Below are 20,869 nucleotides of genomic sequence, written 5' to 3'. Positions count from 1 at the left end.
CCGCTTCCCCTGCCAGGGCCTGGGGCTGGGGGTACAGAGAACAGGACCCCTCAGCTGGGTCCATTTTGGGGGGCAGTGAGCCAGACAACCACGTCTGCCCTTCACCCCATGTCCCCATCCAGCCCCAAACTGAAACTCCCTCCAGCCCCTCCTCCTCTGGGCTTTGTCCCTGTCCCGGGCCAGGAGGTCACCTGATTCCTTTGTTCTCCAACCCTTTAGCTCTCACCTTGCAGGGGGGAAGGGCCCAGGCCATCAGTTGCCAGGAAACAGGGTGTCGGCCATTCTCTGTGTCCAGACCCCTGCACACACCTGCCCTCTAGGGCTCTGCAATGATCATACACCCTTACCCCACCACCTAGATACTTCAGAACTGCCTAGGGGAAACTGAGGCACCCCCACACGATTCAGCGGAAACATTAAGAACAGTCCCACTTCGTCACAGGGTGCCCACAGGGGGGTAGGATCTCACACAGGGGGTGGGCCCAGCCTCTCCTGACCCATGACCAGAACGGGGGGGGGGGGGGGGTGAAGGGGGCAGGCAAAACCACAGGCAGCTCTCTCAGGCCCGGCACAGTCATGGCAGCAGGAGGGACGGGGCACTTCGGGGGGTTGCTGGCAGCAGCTGTGCACAGTAGCCTGGGCGATGTTGTCCTCTGGTCTTTGGCAAGGCCACATTTGCTCCTCCCCGTCGGGGCTGTTCCAGGGGATAGAGCCTTGTGCGTGAACAATACATTATAGAGAAACTAGCCATGGGCTGGTGGGGGCAGGCACTGAGGGGTGTTGGACCCAGAGGGGTGGACAGTCAAGGGGTCAGTGTTGAGGGTGCGTTGGGGCAATGGGGGCATTTACCCACGGAGGAGATGGGTTGACACATTCTGGCCGGGGCACTACTAATTCCAGGGGGAGCGATGGATGTAGCCAATGCTGACGTGGGCGGTAGTACAAGGCACTGTGGGGACAGCAGAGTCGGGAGGACAAAGTTCACTCTGCCCAGGGACAGGGCCCTAGCCACACAAACTCCCTGCTCCTGCCATGGCCCCCTGTCATCAGGGAATCAAACAGTCCTCATGGTGAAACTGCCAGTGATTGTCAGGAAAGCGGTGCCATTAGGCTCCCCAGCCAGCAGGAGAAGCACTGCACTCAGCAGGAGCCCCACGCAGGTGTGGGTAAACCAAACAAAACAGCCAGCTGCGGGACTGCGGGGTACCAGTACCCCCACGCGGACCGGAGCAGGCTCTAATATACTGCGAATGACATGCACCGAGGCTTCGCTCAGCTCACCTGAGAAGAGAGGGGGCAAAGGTAACATTATTCACCTTTCCATCAGGAAGCAACAGGAGCTGGTTTTGTCCCTGGAGCAAGTTAGAACAGCCCCAGGGTTGCCTGTACCAGATGAAATCATCCCCTCTGGCCCGATCACTGGAGCACAGCACATGCCAGCCCCACCCCTCCCATATCCTATGCAAGGCGGGGGGAGGGGGGCACGGGGCGAGAAGCAGGTGACAGCTATACCAACCTTGCCATAAGCTCAGTGGCCACTTCAGTACAGCTTTAAGTCCCTTTGCTCTGCTGCAGCAGCACAGAGGGGCCTCGACCTGGTGCTCTGTGGGCAGTTACCTAACGGCTAGGCCTCAGGCAGCGTACTGGATAAGGGTTCTACTACTGCTGCCAGCTATGGGAAACCTCTTTTAGCTCAGCTGCTAGAGCTCCGTGGTTTTGGAGGAGACGGCGCAGTTGATTTATACAGTAATAGTGTCTTGCCTGAACTCATGGATTTATTACAAGGCCATTTCCCCAGGAGAGAGGTTTATACGAAAGCAGCAGCTGTTATTTATGTTCAGATTTTATTTAATATTCACAAGAACCAGTTCCAGGGAAATTGTGAGGGGGCAAATGCACAGTGGAGCCAGACAGCTGGGGAGAGCCCACTGGACTGTCTGGCCAGTATGCTGCAGCCAGGTGTCAGCCCGTGTGACAAGGGTGATGTGCCCAGCAAACCTGGCACAAGAACCACTGGCCCCATTGAGAATATTCTAATAGGCCCCACTAGGTTGGCCCTTCTCTGTTCCAGCCAGCACCAGGGATTGCACAGAACTGGAAGTGGAGAGTCAGGGAGGGGCAGAAAAGGCAAATGTCTGTCCCAAGCAGCCGGGGCACTTTTGACAGGGCTGCACAAGGGACGTGCTAGTCTTGCCCCAGGAACAGGAAGTGTCAGACAGGACCAGGCAGTGACTGATCGTCAGTGGGACTGTGGGTTGCAGCCTCCATTTTGCCACCATCACTTTCAAATCATGCTCTTGAAATCATGTTCAAAATCACCTGAAATGTTAAGGAACAAGAATCCCGTAAACAAGAGGCGGCTGGGCCTTGCTCGCTGCAGCACGGTGTCTGAGAGCAGGAGAGACGAGTTGCCCAGTCCCCCCCACACTGATCCGCCCCTTGCTCTTTGTCACGCACTGGCCGGCCTTGCTAATGAGCAGAGCCCTGCCCCGGCACCAGGCTCTGCACTCGCCCACACCTGGCACAGCTGAGGCACAGACCAGCATCAGAACCGCCAGGTGGCAATAGGTCTAGGAGGCAGCCTCCCCATTGCCAAGCTGATCTTGGCTGGTAGTCTCCAACCCCGAGCCAAGCCCACAAGAGCTCTGGTGGCCCTAGTGCCCACAGGGAGCCCACCTACCTCCTTACCTGAGTCAGGATATAGCCCCCCTGGTATAACTTCTCAATGACGTCAAAGTGATCTGTGTCAGCAATGTCCAGCAGAGAGACTCTCCAACCAACTGAGCGCAAGGCCTGGAGAGAAGAGACAGCAGAGAGAAAGACCAGGCACTTCAGGGAGGAGGTGGCTGCTCCTCCACATAGGAGCCAGGCACCAGGGTGAGGGAGATGGGAGGAAGCAGCAGCCCTGCCCCAAGAGCTCCCAACTGGAGCAAATGCCACCCAGCAGGGAGTGGGGCATCCTCTCCCTGAACAAACAGGCCCATCACAGAAACTAGCCCCCCACCCAACACCAACCCCCAGGGAGTTCTCCTCTCTGCTGGATCCCTCACTGCGGTGGGAGAGGCAGTCTCCTGTTATACGCCTCTATGAGCCACGCTGAGTCATCGCTTGGATGGGAGGCTGAAGGGGGCCAGGCAGCACTAGGCAATGGGTCTCCCTGCTGCATGAGAGTCATTCTAGGCCGTTCTCCAAGAGGCAGATGACAGAACAGAGCATCCCACCACCCTCCCGGATCAGGTTCCTCGCTGCCTGCTCCAGCTCTTGCAGGCTCCCATCCAAACACTGGCCCCGCCAGAACCTGCTTAGCTTACAAGCTGGAAGGAAAGCCAGGCCTGAAGTGGGACAGCCTGCAAAGTGCACCTCTTTCAGGCAGTCACCCCCACTAAAGGAAGGGGTGGAAAGCAAATGCCCTTGAGGGCCAGCCCAGCTCTCTGAGCTGAACAAATCCCCTCTCTGCTCTGGCTGCCCCTGGGTAGCTCCGCCTAGGCTACCACCAGCCCAGGCTAGAGGCCTTCTCCCTGTATCTGGGAATCCCTGGCTTAAGCCTGCTGCCAGTTAGTGGTTACCTCAAGGGCTCCCGCTCAGGCAGGGCCAGGCCAGCTAGTAACTACTTGTGTCCAAAGTAGTTTGCCAAACCCACCCTGCCCTAGCCAGCCAGAGTTTCTCCACCCCATCGCACAGCCCTTTAGGGAAAATCTAGGGGTGCAGAAAGTGACCAGTCAGGGCAGAGCCAAAGCCCCAGCTCCTTAGGGATGGGAGACCCCAGAGAGGTTTCCAGCTGGGCGCCATGTAGCAAGGGTGCAATGAGAAACAAGGTGGGTGAGGTAATATCTTCTATGGGACCACCTTCTGCTGGGGAGAGAGACGTGCCTGAGCTACACAGAGCTCTTCTTCAGGGCTGGTCTCCTGGACCAACAGAAGTTGGTCCCATAAAAGATATTATCTCAGACCACGTGTCTCTAATATCCTGGGACACCTGCAAGCGAGGGTGGAAAGAGTCTACTGAACTGGGCTGGGGTCCTGCCGCTGACTTCCCCTCGCACGCCCGAGGATGCACACACGCGAGCGTGAAACGGTAAAGATGGTGGGGCTGCTGGGAGCAGAACCTGGAAATACTCTTGGGATTGTCTGTGGAATTCTGGCGAGTCGTGTTGGGCCACAGCGATCAGCACCTCACAGGCCTTCCTGGCAGGCTTTGCTGCTGTCACACACAGGATGGGGCTGTTCCTCCGGGCGACCTCCCTGGGTAGAGACATAGTGTCACTGCAGAGCAGTCAGACCCACAGGGGAGGAGCAGGGCTAGGGGGCAGCAAGCACAGCCTGTCAGCCCGCTATGGTGGGGAGGAACTTTCCTCTGGGCACAGGGGAAGCCAGTCTTCATGTTCACACTGCAGAGCACATACCCGTACTGCCCGTGTGTGCCTGGGAAGGGGCTGAGTATGCACACCCCAGAGGTGTGGGCAGGAGCAGGGTACGCACAGCCTGTGCATACCAGGGTTGCGCATGTGCCCAGGTGTGTGTCCACGGACTGCAGGGTCCTGCCCCCCTAGTAGAAGGGGGCGGGTGCAGGCTGTACTGGCCCAGTTTGCGCACGTGGCTTGGAGCAGGGGAATGCACGAGTGCTGCATAGGTATGGGGCACACCCATAGGCAGGGGGTACAGGAACAAGGGGGCATGCAGGCAGGGGCAAGCTGCCCGTGTGTTCCTGATTGTGAGTTCCGTGGCTGTCTCTGTGGAGGGCGTGCTAGCTCTGGACCCCAGGGCGCTCACCGGCTCATATGGAGCAGGTTGTTCACGGAGGTGTGCGTGATGGGTTCAAGGTCATAGACTCCACTCACCAGAAAAGCTCCTGGAAAATAAAAACACCCTAATCTGTGTGAGGCCTGCCTCACTCCCCAGCACAGGGGGAATTTCCTCTCTGGCCTGTACCTCACCACGGTTTTCCAGGTCACTGCTCAGGGCAGGTTGAGACACCTACCCCTGAAGGCCATGGCAGGGCCGCACCAGTAAGCATGCTCTGGAGGGCACTGCGCACTCAGACCTGGAGGGAGAAATGGCACCTGGGACGGGAGCTTGGAGACAGAGACACACTGTGGTTCCCTCGTGCTCCCACTGTCTGTTTGTTGTATCCCCATTTGGTCTCCAGTTTCACACATAAACAGAAAGATTCTTGGGGCGGAGACAATCGATTACACGTTCATACACTGCCTGACAACATGGGGCCCTGGCCGCTCGGTGCTACCACACTACAGACCTGGGCAAAAGAGGCTGCTAGGCAGAGTCCATACGGAACACGGATACACTCTGCTCTCTTCACTCCTCAGCAGAACAGAGCCACGTGGCTGGAGTGGAAAGGGGTGTAATGCATCATGGCTCAATGAGCCCATCAAATGAGCAAACCCTGCTTTATGGGGCATGGAGCACAGGGGAGGGGTGGGGAGGGTCCCTAGGGAAACCTGGCACTACCTTTTATGTCTGGTGTCACTCCGTACTCCTCCCAGTCAGTTGAGAGCACCATGGCTGCCAGGTGAGCCCCTGCTGAGTGTCCACATAGGTAAACTCCGCTAGACAGGGCGAGGGTAGACAGAAGGAGCTGTGAGCGGGGAGGTAGGGGGACTGGGGTCTGCGCATCCAGCTGTGGGGCTCCCCTTTGGAATGGAGGAGCCTGTGTAGCCTGACAGAGTCAGAGTATGAACGTGGCAGCATTCCGAGCAGTAGGGTCAGAAAAGCCGGATTAGTTCTCCTCTGCTCCAGTCCCCCACCCCACCGAGAGGAGAGTACAGTTGTGCATGTCTCCAGAGTCCTACTCCTCAGGGTCCATCCACATGTACTCACTACCACAGGTCCCTAATGCTGTGCAAAATGCCTTCAGCATGATCTGCCTTGACATGGCCTCCTCCTGCCATGGGCCCTGCAGGTTGGCAGGGACAGCAGAACGAGTGCCCAGGAGCTATACGCTGCCCTACCTGATCTTTGAATACTGCTGCACAATGAAGGCCACACTGCGCCGCACCTGCGCCACCATCGCATCCAGGTGGCCTAGGCAGAGAGCACAAAGTGAGGAGGGGCCACAGGGCCGAGGAGAGGAGATGCTGTTCCCACTTCTGGCACCCCTTACCTTTTGGAGCCAGATCATAGCCAACCGCCACCACCGCAATGCCCTGTGTCACCAGAGGGGGCGCTATAAAGCCCGACACCTCCTTACTGGGGAAGAGAAACCCTGGTGAGTCACATGCTCAACTGCTTGGGATGTAGCCAAGCAGCTCCCCTGTGCCCAAACCACCTCCCGAGACAGGGCCAGCCACAGAGATGTTCCAAGGGGGGCAGATTATCTGCCTGTTGGACCTGCAGCACCCAGGACAGGCCTAGCTCGAACTCTTTTTACTCCTGAGGAGGAAGTTCTGGGGCTAGGGCTGAGCCACTCACACAGGTTCCCCCGCCCACAAATAACTCCCTGAAAAGGACTTGCCTCACCTTAAAAATTGCCAGTATCCACCGTGGATGTACAGGACGAGTGGGAAGGCTGCAAGGAACAACAAAGGGTAACCTGGCAGGCAAGGCATGCTGCATGTTCCCTCCACTTCCCCCCTCCCTGTTCTCCCAGCTCCTCTTGCTTTCATCCCGCTCCTCCCCATTTACCTTCAGAGGGATCTGTGGGTAAGTAAATGTCCAGTTTCTCCCCATCACTACCCCCGTAAGGGACATGAAGCAGGGTCTGCATGGTGGCCTGGGCTCTCCTGGTGCCTGTGAGCAGAACGAAGGACAAACTAAATACACTGGCTGCTCCATGGTGCAGCAGGCAAGCAGCCCCCTCACCCCCCCTGGCTCCCAGACTCTCTGTCTCTCAGCTCTGATCCGGGAGCCTGTCTGTTTCTGCAGCTCTCCGGCTCCGCATCCCCCTTTGCCAAGCCACCACCCTGCAGTCCAAACCCTCTTAAATCCCCACCTGCTTCTGTGGGGCCCACAAGGGGGTTGGTAATTTACAAACAAAGGCCCCCAAGTCACCCTGTTTGGGTGGTCTAGTGGGTCCTGCCATGGGGCGTCTCTTTCTCATCTCTGCCAGCTCTTTGGGGTTGGGGCTGTCTTTGGATTTGTGTCTCACAGAATCCAAGCACGAGCATCATCAAACAAATAGAACAGAGCAGGCAGAGCGAGTGGGCCCAGCACAGGAGCCAGTCTGGGGCTGGAAGCTCACCTAGTAACCTGCCAGTGGGCCCCCCCCGCTCTCAGCAGCCCTATACGCTACTCTGCATCTGAGATGCTCTCTCTGTACAATATGAGTCACATCTGCATCCATTTCTCCACCCTTTGCTCTGTGGGAAGCTTGTTCCCTGGCAAAACCGTCTGCCTGCTGGCCCTTTACCTTCAGTCACCTCCCTGACATGGGCTTCTATCACAGCCTCCTTGTCCATGCGGTGAGACCACCGGCTGGGGGCATACTGCTTCTCTAGCTCCTGTAGGGAACACGCCACAAATCCAGACACGCACAATGGGGCCAACACAGCTAGATTTTTATCTTCTTGCCTGCAAATGAGTTTCTGGTCCGACAAAGCTGCTGTTTCTGGGACTGGAGAGAAGGGCAGAACAGGAGCCACCCAGAGAGAAGGCAAACAGAATGTGGAATTGGCTCCCAGCATTAAAAATCTCCAGCTATTGTTGTTGTGTGAGGTGAGTCTGTAAACTAGCGTTCAGGCTAGGATAGCAGGGGACTGTGGGTCAGGATTGAGGGGCTGTGACAAAGCGGGACTGTTCTTAATGTTTCCTCTGAATACTGTAGGGGTGCCTCAGTTTCCCCTATGCATTTCTTAAGTCTCTAGGTGGTGGGATAAGGGGGTGTAATTGTTGCAGAGCAAAGGGCCAGTGTACATAAATGGCCGACACTCTATCTCCTGGCAACTGATGGCCTGAGCCCTTCCCCCCAGCAAGGTGAGAGCTAAAGGGTTGGAGAACAAAGGAATCAGGTGGGGAAAGGGACAAAGCCCAGAGGAGGAGGGGCTGGAGGGTGAGTCAGTTTGGGGCTGGCTGGGGACGTGGAGTGAAGTGCAGATGGGGTTGTCTGGCTCACTGCCCCCCCCAAAATGGACCCAGCTGAGGGGTCCTGTTCTCTGTACCTACAAGCTCTATGTTAGACCATGTTCCTGTCATCTAATAAACTTTCTGTTTTACTGGCTGGCTGAGAGTCACGTCTGACTGCGAAGTTGGGGGGCAGGACCCTCTGGCTTCCCCAGGACCCCGCCTGGGCGGACTCGCTGTGGGAAGCACATGGAGGGGCAGAGGATGCTGAATGCTCCGAGGTCAGACCCAGGAAGGGGGAAGCTGTTTGAGCTTCTTGCCCTGCAGACAGGCTGCTCCCAGAGAGGAAGCTCCCCCAGAGTCCTGACTAGGTTCGTAGGGAGCAGATCCAGAGCATCGCCCGGGGACCCCGTGACAGGGTCATTGGCAGAACTCTATGTGTGGGGGGAGCCCAGGGCTGGAATGGCAGGGGGACGGGGGGGGGAGGGGGGGATTGAGAGACATCGGAAGAGGTGAGAGAGAGGGAGCCTAGGGCTGGAATAACAGGAACCAGGGACCTGCAGGCTGGGACCGAGGGGCATTGGCAGAGCTGGGAGGAGAAGGTTATACACCAGTGGGGTCAGTCCCCAAGATAATAAGGGAGCTGTTCCCAAATGAGGCTCCCTGGACTTTGATCTCCATGTCCTGAGAGTCGAGGGACAAGAAGTCACAAAGACAAAGTCGCTCTTAATTACCCCTCCTCCTCCAGGATCCTCTAGTCTGCAGCCTCCCCCAGTCCTCCCCTTACCTCCTTTGTCATTTCTTGCCATTTCCCCATGGCCAGGCTCGGGCTGCGACTCGCACAGGGGGGTGTCTCTCTGCATGGGACCAGCGCAAATCAAGGCGTGTCGGGGGCTGGCCTGGTCCCCATTGGCTGCTCAGAGGCGGAGGGAGTGTGGGACTGCCCCAAGCCGGCCAGCGAAGTGCCAGGCTCAGGAAGGTGCTGCGGAGCTCACCGAAACAGCAGTTCCGCGGGCGCCTGCCCTGCCCCCTTCTTCCCCCGAGCTCCCGGTCCCCCGGGAGAGCGGAGCGGCCGGGGCAGGAAGAAACTTCCCCGTGGGCAGGTTATTACATCGTTGTCCTCGGTGGTCCCTGTATTTGGTCCCCCGGCTGCTCTCGGACACCGGAGACTGGCCCAGCCCTGACCCCTTTGGGCAGCTCCCCTGCGGCCCAGTGTAGACAAGCTGGCGGGACCCCCTGCCCCCAGAGAGGCTAAGTGCCAAATAACAAAGACCTCGTGCCTTCTACTTGGTTTGTATCAACCCCGCCCCCCAGCCCGATCCCTGCCCCCCTCCCTCGCCCCCCAGCCCGATCCCTGCACCCCGCCCCTCCTGCGCCTTGCGGTGACTTGGTGCCAGTCACACCCAGGGACCTCGGCTCTTTCCCGTCCACCCCCGGGTACAGGAACATCGAGTCTGGTTGCGAGGCTCCGCTAGGAACAGAGCATCTCAGGACCAGGGATCTTGGGGTCGGGGGACTTTGGGGTGTCCGGGGCTGGGATCCTGGGGGGAACCGGGGGATTCTGGGGGGTCCCGGGCTGGGATTCTGGGGGGATTCTGGGGGGTCCGGGGCTGGGATCCTGGGGGGAGCCGGGGGGGGGTCCGGGGCTGGGATCCTGGGGGGAGCCGGGGGATTCTGGGGGGGGTTGGAGCTGGGATCCTGGGGGGATTCTGGGGCGTCCGGGGCTGGGATCCTGGAGGGAACCGGGGGGGTCCGGGGCTGGGATCCTGGGGGGAACCGGGGGATTCTGGGGGGGGGGTTTGGAGCTGGGATCCTGGGGGGAACTGGGGGATTCTGGGGGGGTCCGGGGTTGGGATCCTGGGGGGAACCGGGGGATTCTGGGGGGCTCCGGGGCTGGGATCCTGGGGGGAACAGGGGGATTCTGGGGGGCTCCGGGGCTGGGACCCTGGGGGGAACCGGGGGGATCCTGGGGGGTCCCGGGCTGGAGTCCTGGGGGGATTCTGGCGGGCTCCGGGGCTGGGATCCTGGGGGGAACCGGGGGATTCTGGGGGGGATCCGGGGCTGGGATCCTGTGGGGAACAGGGGGATTCTGGGGGGCTCCGGGGCTGGGATCCTGGGGGGAACAGGGGGGACCCTGGGGGGTCCCGGGCTGGAATCCTGGGGGGATTCTGGGGGGCTCCGGGGCTGGGATCCTGGGGGGAACAGGGGGGATCCTGGGGGGTCCCGGGCTGGAATCCTGGGGGGATTCTGGGGGGCTCCGGGGCTGGGATCCTGGGGGGATCCTGGGGGGGTCCCGGGCTGGGATCCTGGGGGGAACAGGGGGGATCCTGGGGGGTCCCGGGCTGGAATCCTGGGGGGATTCTGGGGGGTCCGGGGCTGGGATCCTAGAGGGAGCCGGGGGGATTCTGGGGGGTCCGGGGCTGGGATCCTGGGGGGAACCGGGGGGATTCTGGGGGGTCCCGGGCTGGAATCCTGGGGGGATTCTGGGGGGCTCCGGGGCTGGGATCCTAGGGGGAGCCGGGGGGATTCTGGGGGGGTCTGGAGCTGGGATCCTGGGAGGGGGTAGTGGGGGGGGGTACCAATCTCTTTCCCATCATGCACCGGGACAAGCTCTTCCTGTAACCCACCTCCGCATCTGGGTGCTTGGGTGAAATTTCCCGCCCTGACCGTCATTGGCCGTCGAGGGGAGCGGGAGGGGCGGGGCCTCTCCTGATTGGTCAGTGCGGGCGGCGTTTAAAGGAGCGGAGCGCGCGCGCGCCGGGTCATTCGCAGGGGGCCGGCGGGATGAGCTGCCTCAACGTGCCCGGGGTGCAGCCCGGCTCGCCCGCCAAGGCGCGCGGCCAGATCCAGGTGGGGGCGCGGGGGCGCGCGCGGCGGGGGCGCGGGCGGGGGCGCGCGGCGGGCCGGCTGGGTCTCACCCCGTGTTTCCTGTCTCTGCAGGTGATTTTCGGGCCCATGTTCTCCGGGAAAAGGTACCGGGGCCGTGGGGCGCCCGCCGGGTTTTGGGGGGGTCGGGGGGTCCCCTCACTCCGGGGGCCCCATGCGCCCGGAGCCGTCCCCGTCGGGCGGGGGAGCTGCTCTGGGCCCTGCCTGCTGCCCCAGCCCCGCTCCCTCGGGGCGCAGCCCGGCCCTGGGGGGGGAGCTGCTCTGGGCCCTGGGGGGGGGAGCCCGGCCCTGGGGGGGGGCAGTGACTAGCGGACCAGGCCCCTTACTGGGCTGAGGCGCTGCGCTGCTGTTACCCAGACCGGCTGACGGCATCGGGGCCTAAGGGCTCCTCCTGGGGAGGCCAGGGTTGCCTCCTTGGCTCCCAGTGTGGGTTTGGGGGGCGAGACGTCGCTGTCTTGCGCTGCCACTAATGGACTGTGGGACGATCCTGGGGATAGTGTCCGTTCCCACACACGTGCTAGCCCCTCTGCATGCTGCGGTTAATTGTGACGATCTTGTAGCACGGAACTCATGCGCCGGGTCCGCAGATTCCAGATTGCACAGTACAAATGCCTTGTGATAAAGTACGCCAAGGACACTCGTTACTGCACGAATGGGGTCTCCACGCATGACAGGTGAGCTGCTGTCATGGATATCACCCCATTTGCAGGGAGGATCATCATCTGACTGCTGCTGCTTGACTTTGTTTGCTTCCAATAAGGGAAACGATAGAGAACTCAGTGTACAAGCTCGAAGTTGTCTCCATTGTTCTGTACAGTCCATTGGCTTTGCCTTCAGTGGTGTGTCTAGGCATGACTCTGCAGCCCCATGCCCCTGGCTAGAATGCTGCTTTCAGCTGGCTGTTGTCTGGCTGGGCTATGGGGGGTGGTTTTTTACAGCTGGCTGGTTGGCAACTGCACCATGTATAAGTGGCACAGCTTTTAGCCCAGGAATGATGATCTGTCTCAAAACAGCTGTTCTCTGTGCTTGAGTCCTTGTTTTTAATAGCTCCCTCCTATATGTTTGACCAATCACTCACCCATGTGCTGATTCTTCCTTGCAGGAATACCATGGAGGCTCTTTCGGCCTGTTATCTCAAAGATGTGCACCAGGAGGCGCTTGGTTCAGCTGTGATTGGTATTGATGAAGGCCAGTTTGTAAGTTCTCAGTGCTTGTCTGCTGTTGTCTCCTGTCCAATAACCAGCAAATTTGCCTTGAAGGGACCCCATGCTATGTAGGATGGGAAGTGCAGAGAAAAATCTTACACCTGCCATGTTAATTGGCAAAATGGTCTTGTGCAGAGTTCTTGTCCAGCCACATTTGTGTGGTCTGGTGCCATCCCTCCTCATAGCCTTGATACAGTATGGTAGGCAGCTAAACCTACCATGTTTAGTCTGAACTGTGAGGACTCTCCTTGCCCCCTTTGCTCAGGTAATGTTGCTGTAGCTTCCTAGCTGGTGCCCTGCCCTGCCATTGTGGGGACACTTCTGAATTCAAGGTTATCTGCAGCACTTGAAGCTGCTCGTACTCCTTCCTCTGCGCACTCCTTGCTGAAGCTGTCCTCTTTATGCCCTGTCTAGTTCCCAGACATTGTGGAGTTCTGTGAGGCAATGGCCAATGCAGGGAAGACCGTCATAGTTGCTGCCCTTGATGGGACCTTCCAGAGGAAGGTAATTTCTTTCAGCAGTGGGTAACTGGATCCTTCTGAGTTCTTATCCCTGTACCAAATAGCCTGTCTTTTTGCTGCAGGCATTTGGGAGCATCCTGAACCTGGTTCCCTTGGCAGAGAGTGTAGTGAAGCTGAATGCTGTGTGCATGGAGTGTTACCGGGAGGCTTCATACACGAAGAGGCTGGGAGCTGAGAGGGAGGTAAGATTCTAGGGAACAAAGACCACTCGAACAGGGCCTTGAAGGCACCTGTGAGGTGAAATGACCTGCCCATGGTGTGCTTATACAGGAGGAAAGAGCATCCCTTTCTAACCTACACTCTCCTGCCAGGTTGAAGTCATTGGAGGGTCAGACAAGTATCACTCCGTCTGCCGTGTCTGCTACTTCAGGAAGCGACCTCAGCAGGCTGGGCCAGAAAACAAGGAGAACCTGCCTGTGGGGGCCAAACAGGCGGATGTCATAGGCTCCCGAAAGGTCCTGGCTTCCCGACAGATGCAGTGGAGCCCAGCAAACTGAGCAGGGGAGGCTAGAGACTACAACTTTGGGGCTTCTTTAAAGCTCTTTCCCCTCTGCTCAGCCCGGAGCTGTGTCATGGCCTCCCAATGCTACCTGCCAAACCTAACTGCTGCTTGTGTGTGCTGAGCTACAAAGAACCAGGCCCACGTAGAAGGGACAAAAGGGGAAAACAATGACAAACAGGAGTTGGGCAAGCAGCCACTGGGAAAGTCCTCTGCCATGGAATGTGAGCAAGAAATTGGAGGCACTTACTGAGACAGTCACACTGCAACAGGCCCTTGTCCCTCAGTGTGGGACATCCAATACACCATTTGTCCAGGCTTCTGAGTAATGACTATCCTCCCAGCTCATGGGAACCCCTCTTTAGCACGTTTGACCTCCCTCCCTGACACTGTTGCTGGCTTTTGCTTGTGTTCTTAAGGACTTTGCCTGTTCCTAACTAGCTCATGGGTCTGACTTGCTGCCTGGGGATGCCCTGTCCCTAGGTGACACTGGGACAGGAAGACCTCCATTGCTTTAGCCCCTTCATTATATTACCTCTTACTCCATTCTAAGGTAAATGACCTCAGACCTCCCATCCCTACTAGTGTCTTCTCCTGCTATCACTACACCCCAGCCATTATCTCCCCTCTTACATCAATTTCCCCTCTAACAATGCTTATGTGTGGCTGCCTCCACCCCCTCTCTGGCAGGCAGCTGTAATTAGTTCTCCCCTCCCCCACTGCACTTCAGTGTCTGTCCAATTCAAGATGGTTTCTCCAATTATACTTGTTAAAAGACTACACTGAGTTGCTCTAAATCAGGGCTGTTTAAAAACCCTTGGAATGACTGTTCTCTTCCTCTCCTGTTCCCAGCAGTGGAGGTGGCCTTGATGTGTTAATTTTTAGGGTTTGGTTTTTAGGTTCAGCTGTACTAACTCAAGGAGTGAGGCTTTGCTCCTCCCTGTGTCCACCCTCATTAAGGTGGAGAATGGACACCGAGGCTGGAGGGTGACTAAGCTCTTAACACAGACTAACTGAAAATAATGCTCTTCTGAGGTGAGGTGGAGATGGGGCTGATGTTAAAGGGCACCCTCTGCTTCAGTGGAGCCTAGTTCTGCTAATACCACTGTGCACAGCTGCTTACTTGCCCAAGAAGGGTTTGCAGACATTTGGTCTAAATGCCTTGTGTCCTGATCAAAAAGATGCGCTCAGTCTCTCTAGTAGATGGACTAATGATTAGTGCAGGCAGGGGTTTTGAAGTGTTGCTGGTGAGTGCCCCACCCCTTATTGTGTAGTAAATCTGAAACCTACTTCTGCTGAGCACTATTTCTAATCTCCCAGAGGGATGGGTCTGCGCTGTCCCAAGAACCAGATGTTTAAGTGAGGGTTTCTATAAGGTAACAGTCTGTCTCCACTTTGGAACCGCAGTGCCCTGCTGCTTGACATAAGTTTCTTCCTGTGTCCTTAGCAAATCTTTTCTTCCCCTTTCTCTAGAGGGCTTGGGGTCATGCCCAGCTGCTTCCTCACTACCATTACAGCTTGTTGGCTGAAGCATTTTGATAATTGCTAGGCCCTCGCAGCCCTTCCCTTCCTTGGAGAATGAGCCAGCTGCTCTAACCTGCCTTTCCTGCAGCCCAGACTTGCTGTTTTGTGACACAAGGCCCTCTGTTAACCTCTGGCCTGGCACCAGGAAGTTCTCCTCAGCCCCTTTTACCCTCACTTGTTAGAGTAGCTGCATTTACCCTAACCCCAAGATGGTCAGGCTGCTTCCAGGCTCTTTACTCGGCTCACCTGCCAGGTGTAGTATGGCTGCTGCTGATTGTAAATACTTCTATTGCTCCTTGGTGGGGGAGGCTCTACGTGCTGTGTCTAGAACCAAGCAGGAATTCTTCAGAGCTGCTTACTAAAAGGGGGAGGTTTCATGTTAAGGCCGCACCATTAGCCTTGGTGGGGGGGCTCATCCCTTGGTGTGGGCAGCTGCCTAATGTTTCAGTGGGTCTGTCAGTGCAGGGGTGAGTTTTAAATTAAATAAATGAAACTGTGTAATGTGTATTAATGCCACAAACATTCACAGGGCTCTTGCTGAAGCCTCTTCCCAGGCTTCTAGGGGCAGCTGTACTGGTCCTCTGCTGACAGAGGGCATGTGCTGGAAGCTCTGTCATGTGGCTTCTTTATAGGAACTGCCTGTGTGCATAAAGGCTCCACTACCCCTGCAGGAGCAGGGGGCGGGACTTGAGCTGTGCAAAAATAGACATGTGCAATGATTATGCATTTCTTGGCTCTTCTGGACTGTGACTTGCTCTAGACAGAGTGATAGGAGGGAAGAGCTGCATTTTCTAGCCTACCCTGGGGGAGAGGAAGTCCACACCCTTCTTAGGCAGAAACATCCTGGACAGGCAAAGGGTGAGCTGAGGCCTCTCCCCAGCAGAAGGGCAGAGGGAAAGCCCACATTACCCCTCCCCCCTTTAGGGCTCCCCAGCCCCAGAAAGACAGCAGCTATAAGTGAAAAAGACTTTATTCCATCTTCCACCAGTGATAAATGAGCATTTAAACCATTCAGTTGTGCACTGGCAGCTGTTGCTGCAACTCATCTACCCTCTGTGACTGTCAGAAACAGCATCCCAGAACAGGTGCACTTGGGAAGCAGCAACCTGAGACTATTACACACCAGCAAAAGCAAGACAGGGTGTGTACACAAGGAAGAACAGCTGCTTCAGAGGCAGAAGTCTGAAGCCTGGCCCCCTGGGAGAGCTAGCTGCCGGGTGGGGGTGAGCAGACAGCACTAGGCTGTGCTCTGCACACAGCACAGCTTCTCCCAGAGTCCAGATCTACCCAACCAGCCTGGGGTGAGCAGGAAGGTGCTGTGCTGGGGGCATGGATCAGTGCTGCTCAGGCCCCACAGCCAAGTCAGTCTAGGAGGCTGTTTCAGCAGCAGTTAGAGAGCTGACCAACAGCATTACTGTGGCTCCTGATCTGGGCCATCTCATCACTGCATGTGGTACCCAAAGATCAGACCCCCCTTTAGATTCCTCAGGGGAAAGGCAAGGCACAGCCCCTAACTTAGTAGTGAAACTCAAAAGCTTTATGTAGAAATCAGTTTACAAAAAGTTTAGTCCTGCACTTTGGCATCAAGCTCACCCAGCAGCAGAAATGGAAGGCAGCACAGGAACCCCTTCCACACCCCATTACCCAGCACAGAAGCAGAACTGCTGGCCCAGGCGCTGAACCCCCCTGCTCTGCTGAGCACAGTGGCAGCTGAGGACAAAGATACCTGATACGAAAGTGAGATGGCACTTTGGGGAATCTGAGCCAGCAGGGTTAGTAAAGGCACCAGGTCTAGAGCTGAAGTTACACTGATGTAGCCACAGGCAAGGTTTGGGGGTGTTTAAAATTCACCACACTGTCTTGAACACAAAAGAGGAAACAGTTATTCCTTGCTGTTATGAAGGAAAGAACCTAACTGCCCACACTCTGTTGTCACAGCTGGGGAGGGGCCAGGGTCAAGCCTTAGGGACAAAAATCCCCTCCTGAAGAGGAAGGGGTCCCTGCTGCATGGATGCAGCAGGTTTGTGCTCAGCAGTCACCCCAATGAACAAGAGGGAAGCCCCACCCCCAGTCAGAGAGGGCTTGATTTCCAGGAAGGCAGAGCCAGCAATCAGCTCTAAGTGGGGAGGGAGCAAGTCACATGTACAGCCTCCCGCCGCATTCAGTCCTTGGGCTCTGCCAGGAACCAGGGAGCTCCTAACTCCAAAGCCCTGGTGCCCTTCACACACTAAGCAGCCACCACACCCCAACCCCCACCCCTAGTCAAGATACAGCCCCTGCCGCACAGAAGAATTGCACTTGTGTAGCTATCCCTGCTAGCCACTTTGGTGGTAGCCAGTGGCACAGGGCTCAGTACGCAGGTGGGGGCTGGTAGCCCTCCGAGGTCTCTCCGGTCTGGGTGAAGGGCGGCTGCTGGTAGTTGTCGTGAGTGACATTGGGGTAAATTGAGTAGGGGGTCGAAGGGTCAGGGGTGGGATCAACGTAGCTGTTAGTAAGGTCCTCCACTCCCATTCTGTACCTCTGGAGAGCAAAGGTGATCAGGAACCCCTAGAAAGAGAGAGAGCAGCAGTCAGCAAAGCCAGGCCCCTCAGGAGGGCCACAAGGGCAGGTCCAGACACTGGGATGCAGGGGCAGCAGAAGGCCACAGTGATGCTGCCCATTCCAGACTGATGTGGCTCAGGCCCCCGATTCTCTCAAAGCCCCCACCCCAAGAGAGGTAAGCCCTGAAGAGATCTGCTGGCTGGGAAAGCGCCACTCACCCAGGAGAAGATGGAGAAGAAGCTGAAGGTAATAGCAGCTCGGGCCGAGTCAGCCCCCACATGCACATCGATCGGCAACGTCATAGCCCACTGGTTGGTCAAGAAGCAAAAGCCAATGAACCACAGGAAAGTCCAGAGTGCTGTGGGGGGGAGGGGCAGAGAGAGAGAGAGCAATGAGTGGGTCCGGCTGCCTTGCTGGGGTGCAATCCCATCCCCTGACCCACACTGACAACTTCATGTCACCCAACTGCTGGCGGGGAGGGCTGGACCAAACAAAGCCTGTTCAGCAGACCTCTTGGCTAAGGGCCTCCACTTTCTTTGTGCCAGGGCCACTGACTGACTGCCCTGCCTCCCAGCACTGCTGCTTGATGCCCCTGGGGGCTCGGTGCAAAGCCCCATAAGCCCTATGCTTTGGCAAGCTGCCCGGAAAGGGTCACCCAGCTGGGTGCATGTCTGCAAGTCAGGAGCAGTGCCCAAGTTCAGCAGTGCATGGTGGGCACGGTGCCAGGAGATCAAAGCACCCCCCTCTAGTCAGGCACAGGGTAGGCCACTGAAAGAAACAACCATCCAAGGAGCTGGACAAGGGCAGCCATTGTCTGATCATTAGAGAAGGCCCTAACACTGGATGCGTTTCTAACTGCTCTGCTTTAGGCATTAGTCTGGGGCAGTTCTCTGGTCTGTGTTATACCCAAGGTCAGACTAGGGGATTGTAATGGTCCCTTCTTGGGGGGCCTTAGAATCAGCCAGCAACAGCCAGGCCCACCCCCATGGCTGCTGTTACCTGAAAAGCCCAAGTCTGCCATGACCAAGTACTTGCGGTCAGTGGCGTTGCTGATCTGGGGAAAGTAGATATCGATCGTGAAGAAGGCGACACAGGCCAGGAAGCCGAGGACACCAATGCCGATGCCGTAGCGGCAGGCATCCTCATTCCGGTGGAAGATGCAGTGGAGCTGATCAGTCTCATGCGTGTTGGTGTACCCCTCACCGATGATGCAGGAGAACACGATGAGGGAGAACACCTGGGGAGGGAGCACTGGCATCAGCTTGAGCAGTGTTCAGGAACCACAGGGCAGGTGGGAAGCCGGGGCGAGGGGGGACCCTGAACCACCAGCTGCACCCTTCCAAAGCAGGAGAGAGTTCATTCAATGCAGCTATTGCCCTTTTACCACAATGGCTATCCATCCACCTACCCCCCTCTTGGGGGAGGGGATGCACAGGCAGCAGACAAGAGCAGGCATCCCCAGTGTGCTGAAATGGGGCAGCACAAACATGCAGGGGTTGGCACATGCTCCTTACCTGAGGGAACCGTAACTAGGGGCAGGGCGGTTCCAGGCCTCACCTCACGATTTACCTGTTGACATGGAAGTGATTGGAGCAGGGTACCGAACCCCTCAGTAAGGGGGTTGGGCTGCAAGATGCCTGGGCTGGCTTGTGCCCCACTGCAGCCAGAACAAATAGGGCACAAGCCTAGGGGTGTGCAGGAACTGCCTCACCACAGGGGGGTAATGCAACAGCTGAATTGGGGGAGCGCTCCCCCCCAGTCTCTGGGGGACCCACCCACAGAACTGGGAGGGGGCAGAGCACGCAGCAAACACCTCGCTCCCTCACATGCTTGTCAGCAGCGACTGCAGCTGCCGAGGGCCCCCGAGGCCGGCGAGCCAAAGCGATCCGCTGACCCCCCCCCCGCAAACCGAGAGTCATGGCGCCCGCGGGCCCCTCCTCCCGGGCCGGCCCCATGCACGGCAGCGGTGCCACCCGGAGAGGGCAGGCGTGGGCGGCTCCTCCGCGGCCTGTGCCACGCACCTGGAGGCCCCAAGGCGCCGCCCGCCCAGCAGGGGCCGGGCCCCAGGTCTCGCCCCGAGCAGGGCGGCGGCCCCGGCCCCCTTCCCCCGGCGCGGCCGGACACGCAGCACCGGGAGGTCCCGCCACTTTCCGCGCCCGGCCTCTCCCAACGGGGCCCGGCGGGCAGCTGGGGGACGCGGACGGGCCCCTTCCCCCGTCCAACCGCCGGCCCCCCGCCCCAGGCCCCCTTCCCCCGTCCAACCCCCCTGCCCCCGTCCAACCCCCTGCCCCCTTCCCCCGTCCAACCCCCGGCCCAGCCCGGCCCCCTGCCCCAGGCCCCCTTCCCCCGTCCAACCCCCCTGCCCCCGTCCAACCCCCCTGCCCAGCCCGGCCCCCTGCCCCGGGCCCCCTTCCCCCGTCCAACCCCCCTGCCCCGGGCCCCCGGCCCCCGTCCAACCCCCGGCCCAGCCCGGCCCCCTGCCCCGGGCCCCCTTCCAACCTCCGGCCCCCTGCCCCCGGCCCAGCCCCTGTCCGGCCCCCTTCCGACCCCAGGCCCAGCCCCTTCCCCTGTCCGGCCCCCGGCCCAGCCCGGCCCCAGCCCCGGCCCGCTCCGCACGCGGCAGGCTCGGGGCCCCGGCGCCGCTCACCGCGCTCAGCAGCCGGACCAGGACCTGCGGCCGCTGCAGGAAGCGCTGCAGGTCGAAGGTGCCGCCGGCCTTGGCCGCTCCGTAGGCGCCGCCGCTCTCCATGCTGCCGCCGGCCTGGCCTCGCCCCGCCCGGCTTGAGCCGCCGCGTCCCCGTCCCCGGCCCCGCCCCGAGGAGGGGCCCGGCCCGGCTGCGGCCCTGGGCGGGGCGCGCCCGGCTCCTCTCCCGTGGCCTGCAGGTGCCCCGGGGGAAAGGGCCGGGGCCGGGGGGCCAAGCGCCTCCCATCCGGCCTCAGGGCTCCGGCAGGGCCGCGGCCCGGAGCCCCGGAGCGGCCGCGGGGGAAAGGGCCGCCCGGGGCTCCGGGGGCAGTTTCAGTCCCTGCTGCAGCCAGCCCCGGCCCTGGCCAGCTGATGTTCCCCTCCCGCAGGACGCGTGGCCGGCCTGCGCCTTGCCCGGAGCCCTCGGCAGGCCCCTGCGCGGAGACCCTCATCCACACATCCGTGAACAGGACGAGCCGGGGCAGAGTCGACCCGGCCCTTGGACAGGGCATCGTGCCTCACCCAGCTGCCAGGCTTCTTGGGTGGGGTGGGGATAGGAATAAATGGGCAGTTTTTACAGGGGAGAGAGGTGAATAGTGGGGTCTCCCAAGGATCTGTATTGGCACCAGTGTTGTTAATTTATTCATAAATAATCTAGAAAATGGGTAAACAGTGAGGTGGCAAAGTTTGGCGATGATACAAAATTACACAAAACAGTTCAGACCAAAGCTGACTGGGAAGATGACCAAGGGCTCTCACATAAGTGGGTGCCTGGGTAACAACATGGCAGATGAAATTCAATGTTGATAAATGCAAAGTAATGAGCATTGGAAAACATCATCCCCACTGTGCAGACAAAATGCTGGGGTCTATATTAGCTGTTACCCCGTAAGAAATCGATCTTGGAGTCATCGTGGGTATTCTCTGCAAACAGCTGCTCAATGGGCAGCGGCCGTCAGAAAAGTGAACAGCGTTAGGAACCCTTAGGAGAGGGATA

General features: G+C 58.8%; 3 protein-coding genes across 6 annotated transcripts; 1 reads left to right on the top strand and 2 right to left on the bottom strand.

The window, feature by feature from the left end:
• Positions 1-1,782: 1,782 nt before the first annotated feature.
• AFMID (arylformamidase) lies at positions 1,783-9,185 on the bottom strand. Of its 3 annotated transcripts, none has more exons than XM_074970808.1 (11): positions 8,801-9,185; positions 7,364-7,567; positions 6,640-6,744; positions 6,475-6,523; positions 6,119-6,204; positions 5,967-6,039; positions 5,467-5,564; positions 4,771-4,849; positions 4,107-4,242; positions 2,689-2,793; positions 1,783-2,319 (listed from the first exon to the last, which is right to left on the bottom strand). In XM_074970808.1, exons 1-11 carry the CDS (start codon positions 8,874-8,876, stop codon positions 2,290-2,292), a joined length of 1,041 nt encoding a protein of 346 aa, XP_074826909.1. In that variant the 5' UTR covers positions 8,877-9,185; the 3' UTR covers positions 1,783-2,289. The 3 variants fall into 3 exon arrangements, with proteins under 3 accessions (XP_074826909.1, XP_074826912.1, XP_074826911.1); XM_074970810.1 differs by having other exon boundaries at positions 1,787-2,319; positions 7,364-7,454; positions 8,801-8,914; XM_074970811.1 differs by lacking the exon at positions 7,364-7,567 and having other exon boundaries at positions 1,785-2,319; positions 8,801-9,182.
• A 1,597-nt stretch (positions 9,186-10,782) lies between these two features.
• TK1 (thymidine kinase 1) lies at positions 10,783-15,178 on the top strand. 2 transcript variants are annotated; one of them, XM_074970792.1, is made up of 7 exons: positions 10,783-10,863; positions 10,954-10,985; positions 11,487-11,573; positions 12,002-12,095; positions 12,519-12,608; positions 12,688-12,807; positions 12,937-15,178. In XM_074970792.1, exons 1-7 carry the CDS (start codon positions 10,798-10,800, stop codon positions 13,120-13,122), a joined length of 675 nt encoding a protein of 224 aa, XP_074826893.1. In that variant the 5' UTR covers positions 10,783-10,797; the 3' UTR covers positions 13,123-15,178. The 2 variants fall into 2 exon arrangements, with proteins under 2 accessions (XP_074826893.1, XP_074826892.1); XM_074970791.1 differs by having other exon boundaries at positions 11,460-11,573.
• A 430-nt stretch (positions 15,179-15,608) lies between these two features.
• Positions 15,609-19,986, bottom strand: SYNGR2 (synaptogyrin 2). The gene is made up of 4 exons (XM_074970793.1): positions 19,837-19,986; positions 18,189-18,426; positions 17,408-17,547; positions 15,609-17,195 (listed from the first exon to the last, which is right to left on the bottom strand). Exons 1-4 carry the CDS (start codon positions 19,936-19,938, stop codon positions 16,998-17,000), a joined length of 678 nt encoding a protein of 225 aa, XP_074826894.1. The 5' UTR covers positions 19,939-19,986; the 3' UTR covers positions 15,609-16,997.
• Between the last annotated feature and the right edge of the window lie 883 nt (positions 19,987-20,869).

This window comes from Natator depressus, chromosome 14 (assembly GCF_965152275.1).
Source record: "Natator depressus isolate rNatDep1 chromosome 14, rNatDep2.hap1, whole genome shotgun sequence".
NCBI lineage: Eukaryota > Metazoa > Chordata > Testudines > Cheloniidae > Natator > Natator depressus.
Note: the sequence above shows the minus strand (reverse complement) of the source record. Positions and strands in the feature narration are given on the sequence as shown.

Bases quoted from the DNA above. Each gene is read 5' to 3' on its own strand.
- AFMID (XM_074970808.1), bottom strand. From the start codon at position 8,876: ATGCAGAGAGACACCCCCCTGTGCGAGTCGCAGCCCGAGCCTGGCCAT. The intron at 5,565-5,966 runs GTAGGGCAGCGT...CGCCCTGTCTAG, and splicing joins CAGCAGTATTCAAAGATCAG to CGGAGTTTACCTATGTGGAC. The intron at 4,850-5,466 runs GTAGTGCCAGGT...TTTATTTTCCAG, and splicing joins AGTGACACCAGACATAAAAG to GAGCTTTTCTGGTGAGTGGA.
- TK1 (XM_074970791.1), top strand. From the start codon at position 10,798: ATGAGCTGCCTCAACGTGCCCGGGGTGCAGCCCGGCTCGCCCGCCAAG. The intron at 11,574-12,001 runs GTGAGCTGCTGT...TCTTCCTTGCAG, and splicing joins GGGGTCTCCACGCATGACAG to GAATACCATGGAGGCTCTTT. The intron at 12,609-12,687 runs GTAATTTCTTTC...TTTTTGCTGCAG, and splicing joins ATGGGACCTTCCAGAGGAAG to GCATTTGGGAGCATCCTGAA.
- SYNGR2 (XM_074970793.1), bottom strand. From the start codon at position 19,938: ATGGAGAGCGGCGGCGCCTACGGAGCGGCCAAGGCCGGCGGCACCTTC. The intron at 18,427-19,836 runs GTGAGCGGCGCC...CTCCCTCCCCAG, and splicing joins TGGTCCGGCTGCTGAGCGCG to GTGTTCTCCCTCATCGTGTT. The intron at 17,196-17,407 runs GTGAGTGGCGCT...CTCTCTTTCTAG, and splicing joins TCTTCTCCATCTTCTCCTGG to GGGTTCCTGATCACCTTTGC.